Here is an 11,946-nt window from a genome sequence, read left to right as displayed (position 1 = left end):
ACCCTTTTCTCACCGTCAATCATTGCTTCAAATATTAATATACTTTCCACCAAACACAAAACTTGAAGGAGATGTAAAATAATGAATAAATATATGTTTTATTTGTTAAACGGTTCTCCTTGGCACTTTTATTTTTATTTTTTTAAAAGCAAAAATATTAGCAAAATACTAAAACAAATACTTTTTTCAAATAAAATATAAAAGAAAATATTATAAGGATTGATTTTTTTTTTTTATATAAAAGACTTACCAAATTAATGTGTAGCTGTAATATAAAGTGTTTGTTTGTCGGTATAGATAAAATATATAATTAATAAGTAATTTAGATCAATTATATACTTTTTGATGCCTAAAACGGAGTTCTCTAATGAAAAAAAGACACGTATTATTTTTAATTTATTTATTTTAAAAGCAACAAAGATGTTGATATTGTTTTAGATTCACATATGAGACAACGATGTACATTGCATCCACTTATCCACGCTTGGCTTTGCAAAAAGGAAAATGTTAGACTTACAAATACATTTTATAAAAAAAAGTTTACAAATTGACGTAGCACAAAATGATTGAGTTTATCAAAATTTGAATTTATTTCATATTCAATCATGTTGCGTCACATCAGTTTGTAAATTTTTTTTTTCGTAAAATGTGTTTGTAAGCCTAATATTCCTCTCACAAAAAATTATCATTTTTTAAACGAGAAGGCTGAAGGGGGAAGGGATAATTAATAGATAGTGCAGGGATACCACTGCAAAATGTAAAATCTCTCATATTCTATTTTATATAAAGTAGGCCCCAGCAACGATAAATAGGCAGAAGGAGATCCTCTCTGCCTAGAATTCTTGATTCCACTGTTGCCCTGTGCCATCAAAAACCAGGGCCTTGTCTGCTTTTGCTCCATTTCTCTGCTTCCAATTACTCCCACCAAACCCAGGACTCTCTCTTTCTCTCTCGCTCTCTGTGTTTTGCTTCAGAGGTATGTCTCAAATTAATAAACATCCTCAGAAAACACACAGTACACACTCTCTCTCTCTCTCTCTCTCTCTCTCTCTCTCTCTGTGTTTCTGTACAAGTTGTCTTCATCTGCATGCATTCATGATTCATGTCAGGTATCTACAACATTTGTGGGCAATCTTTTTTTGGTGTCTGATTCTACCCGCTTGAGGTTTCGACCCGATATTCTAGATCTTGAGTCAAACTCAGATTTATCGTTCTCTCATTATATCAAGATTTTTTTTAGTGCTTTATATATTATAACTTCTTGAGTGATCTTAATTGATCATCTGTCAATTATAATTCTGATTTTATCATTTAAAAAATACCATTAGGATTTGGTAGACTTGACTCTAGAGTATATGGTTAGATATCCTGTTTGTTATTCTTCAAACTGTGTTTTCTTTCTCTTTTCTTTCTTTTTGTTTTTTTCCTTGTTTTTTTTTTATGTTTATAAATGAGTTTTTGGAGTAATCATGTCATCTTGTCAAACTTTCAACTTTAATCCCCGTTGGCATCCCCATCCAATACAAAGTGGGCTGGGACTTTCACAATCATGGTACAATGCTTTGGCTTGACGGCATCTTCTTTTTTTTTTTTCTTCTTTAATTTGAAATTGCAAAATTGGATTTATTTATGGATTCTTTGATGATGGTATCTTGATCCCTAGTGCTTTCCAGCAGATAAGATTTTTTTTTTTTTTTTTTTTGCCTTATTGGGCTTTGAAGAGTCAGAATTATGGCTTAAAGCCTTTTAAATGGTGTTTTGTTTTTTTTCTTTTTTTTTTTTTATAACATAAAAGTAAAAATAGTTTGGAGTAGTTTGTGTCATGACATGTTTGTTTATTAAATTTTTGTTTTGAAACGAGAGAAAAGAAAGTGTTATAAAATAAAAACAAATCTCGAGACTTTTTGGACTTTGAAGGTCCCTCTGGGTCTATTATAATATTTTTGAGGGATTGGAGAAGGCTATTATATAGTATTTAAGACCTTTTTTGTGGTCCACTGGGATAAACCATTCTACCAATAATGATCATTTGAACTAATGTGGAGCTCATGATGTAGTTATATGATTCAAATCATGCTTGGAGTTTTGTGATCCTTTTTCTAATAAAGAAAGACTGCTCCATTATATGGGGTTCTTTAATTAATAATAGGTAGTGATACTTCTCATGTGATATGTATTTGATATTTTTTAGGGTGCCCTGAGTGTGCTGCTTGATTATTGAGTACAAATTTTCTGCAGACTTCAATTCTTCTTTGATTCTGTTCATATTAGCTTTATTTGACATTTGATAATATTTCAAAAAGATGTTGAGGATTAGACTGGTAATTTTGGGTTGACTCATTTGCCTAAAATACATGACTGGTTTTTTGAGATTTTATGCAGATTTCATATTAATATGCTCCATTAGTTTACCAACTAGTCGAGGGAATCTAATGAGATTGTGTACGAAATGCATTGTCAATCTAATGAGATTGTGTACAAAATGTATTGTCTATCTGGGGTTTATGAGGTTGCTGACTTGCTGTAGCATTAATTCCAATTTCCTCCATTTATTCTCACCTTTTTACATTACCAAACAAAACACTGACTACAGAATGAAGTACAACCAGGATAAATAAATAGTCATAATGACTATATTTGAGTCCAACTGTGCATTTGACTTGGTGATTGATTGATTTTGTAGGTAAGCCTTTGGAGGAATATACCAAGTAAAACTAGGCATAAAGTATAAGCATACCATGGCAGAGGAAGACATCTATACACAAGATGGCACTCTTGACATCCATAAGAATCCTGCTGACAAGAGAAAGACTGGAAATTGGAAAGCTTGCCGGTTTATTCTTGGTATAGTTTTGATTCTTTTCATTGTCTGGTTTTCATTCCTTAATGCTACCTGAGTCTGAGATGTTGGACACTGTATAATTTTCTCGTAGGAAATGAATGTTGTGAGAGGTTGGCATACTATGGTATGGGCACCAACCTGGTTAATTATCTTAAGGATCGTCTCAATCAGGGAAATGTCACAGCCTCCAACAATGTCACCAATTGGTCAGGGACCTGCTACATCACACCATTGATTGGAGCCTTTCTTGCTGATGCATACTTGGGAAGATATTGGACAATTGCTGGTTTCTCAATTGTCTATGTTTTTGTAAGTTTCTTTCAGACAGAACTCTCCTCATTCATACGCATACCTGAAAACTTGACAAGCTTGAGTACTCAAGCATTGGAATGTTAATATCAACAAAGTCTATTGTAAAGTTGATCAATGTATTTATTCGTAAACCACATCAAGGTTTTCAATTTTGGCCATTCTCTTCCATCTGAGCCATTATGGAAATTAACTTCTATATCTTATTGAATTTCTTCCATTTTACAGCCTTTTTGTATAGAAAATATGTATAAAAAATGACCATCCTTGCATAAACCTTGTTGTCTAATAGGCTGATTTCCCCAGAAATGTTGAAGAACTCTAATTTTTCTTATAGGGGATGACACTCTTAACATTGTCTGCTTCCGTCCATGGACTAGAGCCATCATGCGATAAGAATGGTTGCCACCCAACAAAAACACAGATTGCAGCCTGTTTCATATCACTTTACTTGATTGCTCTTGGGACTGGTGGAATCAAGCCATGCGTCTCTTCTTTCGGTGCCGATCAATTTGATGAAACCGATGAGACAGAGAGGAAAAAGAAGAGCTCTTTCTTCAATTGGTTTTACTTTTCCATCAATATTGGCGCACTTATCGCTTCCTCAGTCTTGGTTTGGATACAAATGAATGTGGGCTGGGGATGGGGGTTCGGAATCCCAGCAGTTGCAATGGCCATTGCAGTTGGGTTTTTTTTCTCAGGCAGCCGGTTGTACCGACTTCAGAAGCCTGGAGGGAGCCCTCTTACAAGGATTTTCCAGGTTATTGTCGCATCCTTTCGGAAACATAATGTTGAAGTACCTGCTGATAAGTCTCTTCTTTATGAGACTGCAGATGAGGAATGTACTATCAAAGGAAGTCGCAAGCTTGAACACACTGACAAGTTAAGGTAAGTGGGTTGGAGCTAAGATTGTTTTTGGTCTCAAATGTTTGATTGATTTCTTCTAATGGAGACTGTCAATTTCCAGGTTCTTTGACAAGGCTGCGGTGGAGACCCAAACTGACCAAATTAAAGGCTTGACAAACCCATGGAGACTCTGCTCAGTGACTCAAGTGGAAGAGCTCAAGGCCATTATTCGGCTGCTCCCAGTATGGGCATCTGGGATAGTTTTTTCAACAGTTTACAGTCAAATGAGCACCATGTTTGTTTTACAAGGCAACACATTGGATCCACACATGGGTCCTAGCTTCAAAATTCCGTCAGCATCGCTCTCCCTCTTTGACACGCTTAGCGTGATCTTCTGGGCTCCAGTGTATGACCAAATCATTGTCCCATATGCAAGGAGATTCACTGGCAATGAAAGGGGCTTCACCCAGCTCCAAAGAATGGGCATTGGCCTTGTCATTTCTATTTTCGCCATGATCGCTGCTGGGATTCTGGAGGTTGTTCGGCTCGGCATTATTAGGAGGAACAATTACTATGACCTCACCTACATTCCCATGTCAATTTTCTGGCAAATCCCACAGTATTTTCTCATTGGATGTGCAGAAGTATTCACTTTCATTGGACAGTTGGAGTTTTTCTATGACCAAGCACCTGATGCTATGAGAAGCTTGTGCTCAGCTCTGTCACTCACAACTGTGGCATTGGGGAATTACTTGAGCACTCTGCTCGTGACAATTGTGACAGAAGTCACCACAAAGAATGGGAAGCTTGGTTGGATTCCAGATAATCTGAACAGGGGCCATCTTGATTACTTTTACTGGCTCTTGGCCATTCTCAGCCTGCTCAACTTCTTGGTCTATCTCTGGATTGCTAAGTGGTATACATACAAGAAAGCCACAGGGCGTGCTTACTGACGAGATGAATGTTAGTGGATGAACAAAGTTTTCTTCCAAATTAGGTTGGAAAAACTTTCTCTGATTCTATCTATTAAATTTGAGTGCATATGAGAATCACATATATTTTAGACGCATATCAGTTTAATAAACTAAATTGAAGGAAAAAAAAAAAAAAAAAAAAAAACACTGTCCAAAGTTGAACCTTCGGATAAGTGTCAAGTGTTTGTAAATATTGTTGGCATTGTTTTGTTAATTCCGACATAAATTTCAAGTGTTTGTTAATTCTCCTTTGAATCCTCTTGGTATTTGAGTCTGATTTCAAGGTCTAATTATTGGTAATGTTGAAATGATATATTAAATCATATCATTTCTCTCAATTTTCCCATTCTTGTTGCATTCTAGGAGAATGGTCTACTGTTCTTGCCAACGTGATCTGTTATGGGCCGGCACAGTCGCACAGCCTAACTTCAACATCAACAACCAAATGGGTAGCCCAACTTCAATGCATACTCTTCTCCTATCCCATTTTCATCTCAATGGGCTGGTATGATTGTGTATATCGGTTGTCGAATTGATTCAATTTCTAATGGATAACTGCCACGATTAAAAAAAAAAAAAATTCCTTTTTCTAATGGATTCATTTCCCCTTTCCCCTCTCCCGCTTTGATTAGGAAAAAAAAAATCTAATGGGTAACTTCCACATCAGCCTAATAGAGTAAGGGTAAGATGAAAGTGTAGTATATAGCATTACTCGTCTTTCTATATCCAAGTAAAAAATCAACTTTACAAAAGAAGTGTATGATTGATTTAGCAATTTTAAAATGTGTAGTTTGAAAAAATAGTGATTTTAAAACTTAATTAATGAAAATATAATTTTTTAAAATGAAATTAAGTGTTTGGTAAAAATAAACGTGAATATTTTCACATTTTCAAATTGTCATTTTTTTTTCAAACATACTTCCAAATAAAACATTTTCCGGGATTTTATTTAAAAACTTGCATTTTCCCTTCATTGCGAAATTGCATGACCAAAAGCACTTAGAAATCATGTACCACCAAATTATAAGAGCATTCACATTGGTTTATGTATATTTTTGTACAAAATGACTAATAAAAACCCACTTTATCTAATTTAGCTAATGAATTTTAAAAGACATCATACATCCGATTATCTTTTTTTTTTTTTTTTAATCTATATCATTTAAATTTTTTTTTTTTTATAAAGATTGTATTTTTTTTCTTCTAAAGATTCTATTTTTCAACTTTTGGGAAAAAAGAGATGTGAAGAGAGAAATAGTATATTAATGAGATGGATGTGTTAACAGTGCCCGCTACATATAGAATAGCGGTCACTATTCACAAATGCAAAAAAAAAAAAAAAAAAAGTATTTGCATTTGAGATGCATAATCCTATGTAGAAGATTTTTTTAATATTTTGCTTATCTATTTTAGACAAAAATAAGAAATGGCTAAGCCATTGTGAGTACTCTAACGGAAAAATACTTAGGGTTTGTTTAATAAACGATTTTCTTTTGGTTTTGGTTCGATACTATAACAAAAATTGATTGATGTAAAAAAAAATAAGAACTTTTTTTAAAAAAAAAGTAAAAAAGTAAGAATATTAGGCATGGAAGAATGAAAAAAATTTGTGTTATAGTAATTTTTTAAATGGAATAGTAATAAAAAGTGGTTGATGTGATGTAAAAAGTAAGAAAACGTTAACAAAATAAAAAAGTGAGATTTTTATGCCTTTGCCTTTACTTTTAGCAAACGGTACCTAATGATTTGAGTCGATCTGATCCACCTTGATTTTATGTATACGAAATACGAAGCAAGCAAGACGGAAGCAGCTTATGGGTCCAATTATAAAATATTTTAGGGAAAAAAAATCTGTAAAATAATTTGACATAATGATTATGTTTATTAAGAATGAGAACTCAAAAGATAGATGATTGTTCCTCCTCCCAAGATGACATTATTCATCACCGTCTTCTAACAAATAATTTTTTAGGGAAACGGTATACACTACACAAATATTTTATTATATTAACCTTTGTTAAAAATAAAAATCCAATAACTACTAAATCCTACCTCATCAACCTAATAAGATATTTTTGAAATATTAACATGGTATTTTTCATTATCATGCTCGAAATGGATAATGCTGAGATAATGATGCATACAACGAGAGGTTCAAAAAATTTACACAGTACATATAAAACATCTCTCTCTCTCTCTCTTAAACGAAGAAGAAATAGAGAAGATGATAGCCCTCAAAACCATTCAGCCCTCTTTCACTGCCACCAAACATGCCTTTTTCCACACTGGAAGACCCTTCAACACAAAGAGTTCTTTCCTGTGCCTCTGCAAGCCCAATGATTCCAATTCAGAGGCTTCTCCGCCCGAAGGAGATACCCGGAAGCAAGAGCTGCTGGCCAGAATAGCGATGCTTCAAGCTCAGAAAGTTCGTCTCACCGACTACTTGGATGAGAGGTCAGCTTATCTGACACAATTTGGTGAAGAAGCCATTGCTGAGTTCGACAAGATTGGAGAAGATGCCCTCAAAGGACTGGATGAAGCTGGTGCCAGGGTCTGTTGAACTTCCTAACTGTGGATGCAAATCATGCAAACATGCTTAGAGAAAGAAACAAAAATAACCCACTTCTTATTCATTTTCTGTTTAGCAGGTAATGGAGAATATGGAGAGCCGCATGCAGGCCTTTGAGGAAGCCGCAGAGATGAACAGACAGGAGATTGAGCAGAACGAAAACAAAGTAGAAGAGTTCGAAGATCAGATGGAGGAAGGCCGGAATGAAGGGTTGTTCTTCAAGAACCTGAGAAGGACGACACCTAAGGAAAAAACAGAAGCCAAGGAGGAAATGGAGAAGATAAACCAAGTTACTAAAGACAACGCTGGATCCAAAACCAGGAAGAACATTTACCTCGCCCTAATAGGCCTTATTGTCATTGCCATCGCTGATTCTTTCCTGTCTTCTTCATCCGATTGGCGAAAGGTTGCAGTTCTCGGAGCAATTCTAGTGGCTTTGCTCTCTCAGTTCAACTACGAGCAGAGGATGTTATCAGAAACAGAAAATACAGAGAAGGAAAAGACTGGGGAAGAAAAGAAGTGAATATCTTTCGCTATTTTCCTAATAAATTTCTGTATAAAAAATTTTAGCCGTAGTTTTATTAACTGAATATGGCATGATAAAATAAACCCAAGAGAAAACTTGCAACTTGGGTCTGATACATCATGCTACTTCAATTTTGCATCACCATATGATCTTGGTGATTTCACTACAATAACCAAAACCCAGCAACCAAGTTGCCATATCCGATGCTTTATGAACATTTCCCCATTGTAAAATTGATACAAACGACATAGCTAAAAGTTTCACATTTTTTCATAGTATGATGAATGTAGTTTCAGATACATCTACATGACTAACCATTTCTAGATCCTCTCTTTTCTTGACACTCCTTGACAAGATAGATTAGAAGTAGCTAGATTTTCTGCCATAAAACCGAACCAACCAGCAAGCAAAAGCAAAAAGCTTTCTACCAGAGGCAGGACTTTTTGACACTGAAATAGCCAACAACATTAGAACAAAAAGGCAGCATCCTGTTAAGCTAGGAAAAACATTTAATTCAAAAGATTTAGTTGCATGTTCCTTCGTTGATTTTTAAGTGTCGATGACCAGCACCAGCCTATAGCTAGAACTACATCCACCTTTTAAATCATGATTAAACATGCTTCCCTGTATTTTCAGTTAACCATGGTTTTTGTACTTGGGCAGAATTGAACGAATCTGGTGTAACAACTTGGTAATCCAGGTTTTAGAGAGCCCACCGCTTTGCAAATTGGTAAATAGAGTCCTGTTCAGGATAGATGAAGATATCAAATCCAAACTACAAGAATAGCATAACACAACTTCCAATGAGAAGTTAAGAATAGAACATCTCTCTAGGAAAATTAAGCAAGGTGCATTCAGGAAAACCCACTCATACCTTATGCATATCTATCATTCAGGAGAGCACCGAGACATATACGTTGTCTTTAAAATGGATGCTGGAACCACCACCTGAACCCAGGATTATCAGTAGAGATTAAGCATCTGTAATGACCAGCCAAAAGACTGGTTCCATCTGCTTTGTTGACACAATATGGTGTTGAAACATCGATTCCCTGTCAGAAGCTGAAAAGAATACTATGGCACATTAATTGGCTTTTCTTGCCATATCGATGAACTCCAAAAGCAGCAGGCGTATGTGATGAAACGGTAGGACCTAAAAGTGACTTCGAAGCTACTACAAAACCCAAAAGAATCATGTCGAAGCCCCATTATTAAGCACTGCTCTTACAAGTATGTTCCATGTAATGGCAGTTGGAAGAATCCCATGATCCAAAGCATGGTTTAAGTACCCAATAGCGTCTGATATCCTCAGGCAAGAGCAAAGTCCCTTAAGAGTAATATTATAGGAGATGATATCTGGCTGTAACCCATTTTCTAAGATGCGAGCCCAGATCTCTGATGCCTTTTCACAGTCCCGGGCTTTGTAGAACCCCTCCATTAGGGTATTGTGGGTCACAAGATTTGGAATACAGTTCCACTGCTTCATCTCTGAATAGAACTGCAAAGCAACTTCAACTTTGCCAGCAGAGCAAAGCCCATGAATTATAATATTGTGCATAGTTACGTCAGGTTTAAAACCTTCGTTGAGAAACTGGTGCCACAAGTTGAGGGCCATGTCAATTTTCTTGCCTTGAAAAAGCCCGTTCATCAACAAGCTATACGTGATCATGTCTGGCTTCCACCCCTTTTCCAGCATTTCCTTCACAAAAGAATATGCCTCATTAAATCTTTCAGATTTGCATAAACCATTTATAAGAATGTTATAGGAGACAATATTTGGAGAGCAACCCTTGGTGCTCATTTCCCTGAAAAAGTGAATTGCATTCTCAAGTTTGGAAGCTCTGATAAACCCGTTAAGCAGTGCATTGCAAACATGAGGATTCAGTTTACAGCCACGTTTATCCATCTGACCCAACACTACAGCCGCTTCATCTAATCTCCCTTCTTTGCATAACCCATTAATAATCGAGGAATATGCAAAAATATCGAGATGAGCTCCCCCATTCTCGGCCTCTTTCAGAAGCCATAAAGCCTTAGTCAAGCATCCATTCTTACACAACCCATGAATTAACACTCCATAAGTGGTGGAATCTGCACTGCAACCCTTCTCCTGCAAGAGTTCCCAAATAGACATTGCTTCATCAATCTTCCCATTATCAAACAACCCTCTAATAAAAATGTTATAACTGACAACACTTCGACAATCATCCTTTCCCATAATCTCCCACAACTCAAATCCCTCTTTAACCTTCCCTGATCGACAAAATCCGTTAAGCATTGTATTATATGTAACTACATCAGCAGACATCCGACTCTCAACCATCTCTTTGTAAACTCTCTCGGCCCCATCAATATTACCTGATTCACACAAGCCATGTATCAAAGTACTATAAGTAAACAAATCCCGCTGTCGTTCGTTTTTCTTCATCCTATTCCATATTTCCAAGCTCTCATCGAACCTCCTGCATTTACACAATCCATTAATCATAACATTATATGTAACAACATTCGGGTACACCAAAGACGCCCCCAGTATGCTCTCCCAAATCTCCATAGCCTTCACATAATCCCCTTTCTTGAAAAACCCATCAATCAAAACATTATAACACATCACATCAGGTTCCACCCCTCTCACGGGCATTTCATCGAACACCTCCAATGCATCGCATAAATTCCCACCCTTTGCTAGCGCATTGATCAAAGTACCGTAGCTAAAGACATCAGGCGTCAAACCCTTGTTCCACATCCAATCCAACAGCCCCTTCGCCTTCTCAAACTGCTTCTTCTTACACGAAATCTTGATCAATATATTATACGTTTGTACATTCGGCGACATACCCGCCGTCTCAAAGTACGCCAAAAACGACTCCGCTCGGTCCCACTGGTTCGACTCAGTGAAAGCATTGAGCAGACTGTTGAAGGACCTTATACCCGGTTTGCAACCAAAAATCTCGTCCATTCGTTGAAAAACATCCAAAGCTTTATCGGGCATAGAGTTCTTCGCGTAGGCCTTGATCACCGTCAACGCCACGTCTTCGGAGCATTGGCATTTCTGGCTTTGGATAAGTTCGACGACCCGACCCACTTGGGCGACAAGCCTCTGGTCCACGAGTCGGCGAAGGATGTAGTGGAACACGCTGGCCGAGTGGCCGTAACCCGGGTGGCGAGTCGCTGAGTCGAACAGTGCGAGTGCAGAGTGAGGGTTCTTCTCCGCCTTGAGGAGCTTCAGAACTCGCTTCGGAGAGAGGGATTTGGGGAACTCGGGCATGGCAGAGACTGTAATTTTTTAGAATTCTCTGGCTCATTGTTATGTCATGTTTTTACTAGGGTTCCGGTACGGTGTTATAAACCCTGTATATTTTCCGGCGAGGGCGTAGAGAGAGAGTTCGTAAAATGGGAGGCAGCGTCGCCTCCGAACATTGATTGGGAGTTCGGACATCGCACCCCTCTTTCACATGTAAAGAGGATCCCACTCTTTCATAGATTCATTTGGAATTTTTTATTTTTGAAAATTATTCCAAAATTGTTTTGAATTTTATCCGAGGCAAGCAAATAAGTAAATAGCTCCTATTAACTCGCTAGCCCATTACTTACAGACTCAATCGTGGCCCAAGTCTTCAGCCCACGTTAGACCACCCACGAACTGGACTCTTCTATAAGGATAACATAAAGCCTCCAATTGAGGATAACTTCTATAAAGGAGCCTTTGTGCCCTCCAATCAGCCATTAACATCTCCGCATATCAGAAAAATCTTAAGTTTAAAAAATAAATACTACAATACCAGATTATACAAAATATAAAAAATAATAATAATAATTAAAAAATCAATTAATTATTTTAAAAAAATAAAAACAAAACAAAGGGGTAGCTAGCTGCCCA

General features: G+C 36.8%; 3 protein-coding genes across 5 annotated transcripts; 2 read left to right on the top strand and 1 right to left on the bottom strand.

Moving 5' to 3' along the window:
- Positions 1-827: 827 nt before the first annotated feature.
- LOC132191912 (protein NRT1/ PTR FAMILY 8.1) lies at positions 828-5,529 on the top strand. The gene is made up of 6 exons (XM_088510950.1): positions 828-976; positions 2,684-2,844; positions 2,934-3,151; positions 3,489-4,039; positions 4,119-4,994; positions 5,335-5,529. Exons 2-5 carry the CDS (start codon positions 2,739-2,741, stop codon positions 4,948-4,950), a joined length of 1,707 nt encoding a protein of 568 aa, XP_088367076.1. The 5' UTR covers positions 828-976; positions 2,684-2,738; the 3' UTR covers positions 4,951-4,994; positions 5,335-5,529.
- A 1,528-nt stretch (positions 5,530-7,057) lies between these two features.
- Positions 7,058-8,229, top strand: LOC132192304 (8-amino-7-oxononanoate synthase). The gene is made up of 2 exons (XM_059607593.2): positions 7,058-7,522; positions 7,620-8,229. The coding sequence occupies exons 1-2, from the start codon at positions 7,196-7,198 to the stop codon at positions 8,061-8,063; spliced, it is 771 nt and encodes a 256-aa protein (XP_059463576.2). The 5' UTR covers positions 7,058-7,195; the 3' UTR covers positions 8,064-8,229.
- On the bottom strand, positions 7,693-11,559 carry LOC132192303 (Pentatricopeptide repeat (PPR) superfamily protein). Of its 3 annotated transcripts, none has more exons than XR_015909390.1 (3): positions 8,382-8,776; positions 7,875-7,993; positions 7,693-7,782 (listed from the first exon to the last, which is right to left on the bottom strand). XR_015909390.1 is itself a non-coding variant. In XM_059607592.2 (3 exons), the coding sequence occupies exon 1, from the start codon at positions 11,332-11,334 to the stop codon at positions 9,259-9,261; it is 2,076 nt and encodes a 691-aa protein (XP_059463575.2). In that variant the 5' UTR covers positions 11,335-11,559; the 3' UTR covers positions 7,904-7,993; positions 8,783-8,841; positions 8,941-9,258. The 3 variants fall into 3 exon arrangements, 2 of the variants coding, with proteins under 2 accessions (XP_059463575.2, XP_059463573.2); XM_059607592.2 differs by lacking the exons at positions 7,693-7,782; positions 8,382-8,776 and adding exons at positions 8,783-8,841; positions 8,941-11,559 and having other exon boundaries at positions 7,904-7,993; XM_059607590.2 differs by lacking the exons at positions 7,693-7,782; positions 8,382-8,776 and adding exons at positions 8,783-8,808; positions 8,941-11,559 and having other exon boundaries at positions 7,904-7,993.
- Between the last annotated feature and the right edge of the window lie 387 nt (positions 11,560-11,946).

This window comes from Corylus avellana, chromosome 10 (assembly GCF_965113065.1).
Source record: "Corylus avellana chromosome 10, dhCorAvel1.hap1.2, whole genome shotgun sequence".
NCBI lineage: Eukaryota > Viridiplantae > Streptophyta > Magnoliopsida > Fagales > Betulaceae > Corylus > Corylus avellana.
This window is presented reverse-complemented; position numbering and strand designations above follow the sequence as displayed.

Coding starts and splice junctions, on each gene's coding strand:
- LOC132191912 (XM_088510950.1), top strand. CDS start 2,739: ATGGCAGAGGAAGACATCTATACACAAGATGGCACTCTTGACATCCAT. Junction 2,845..2,933: donor AGCTTGCCGGTTTATTCTTG/GTATAGTTTTGA, acceptor ATTTTCTCGTAG/GAAATGAATGTTGTGAGAGG. Junction 3,152..3,488: donor TCTCAATTGTCTATGTTTTT/GTAAGTTTCTTT, acceptor TTTTTCTTATAG/GGGATGACACTCTTAACATT.
- LOC132192303 (XM_059607592.2), bottom strand. CDS start 11,334: ATGCCCGAGTTCCCCAAATCCCTCTCTCCGAAGCGAGTTCTGAAGCTC.
- LOC132192304 (XM_059607593.2), top strand. CDS start 7,196: ATGATAGCCCTCAAAACCATTCAGCCCTCTTTCACTGCCACCAAACAT. Junction 7,523..7,619: donor TGGATGAAGCTGGTGCCAGG/GTCTGTTGAACT, acceptor TCTGTTTAGCAG/GTAATGGAGAATATGGAGAG.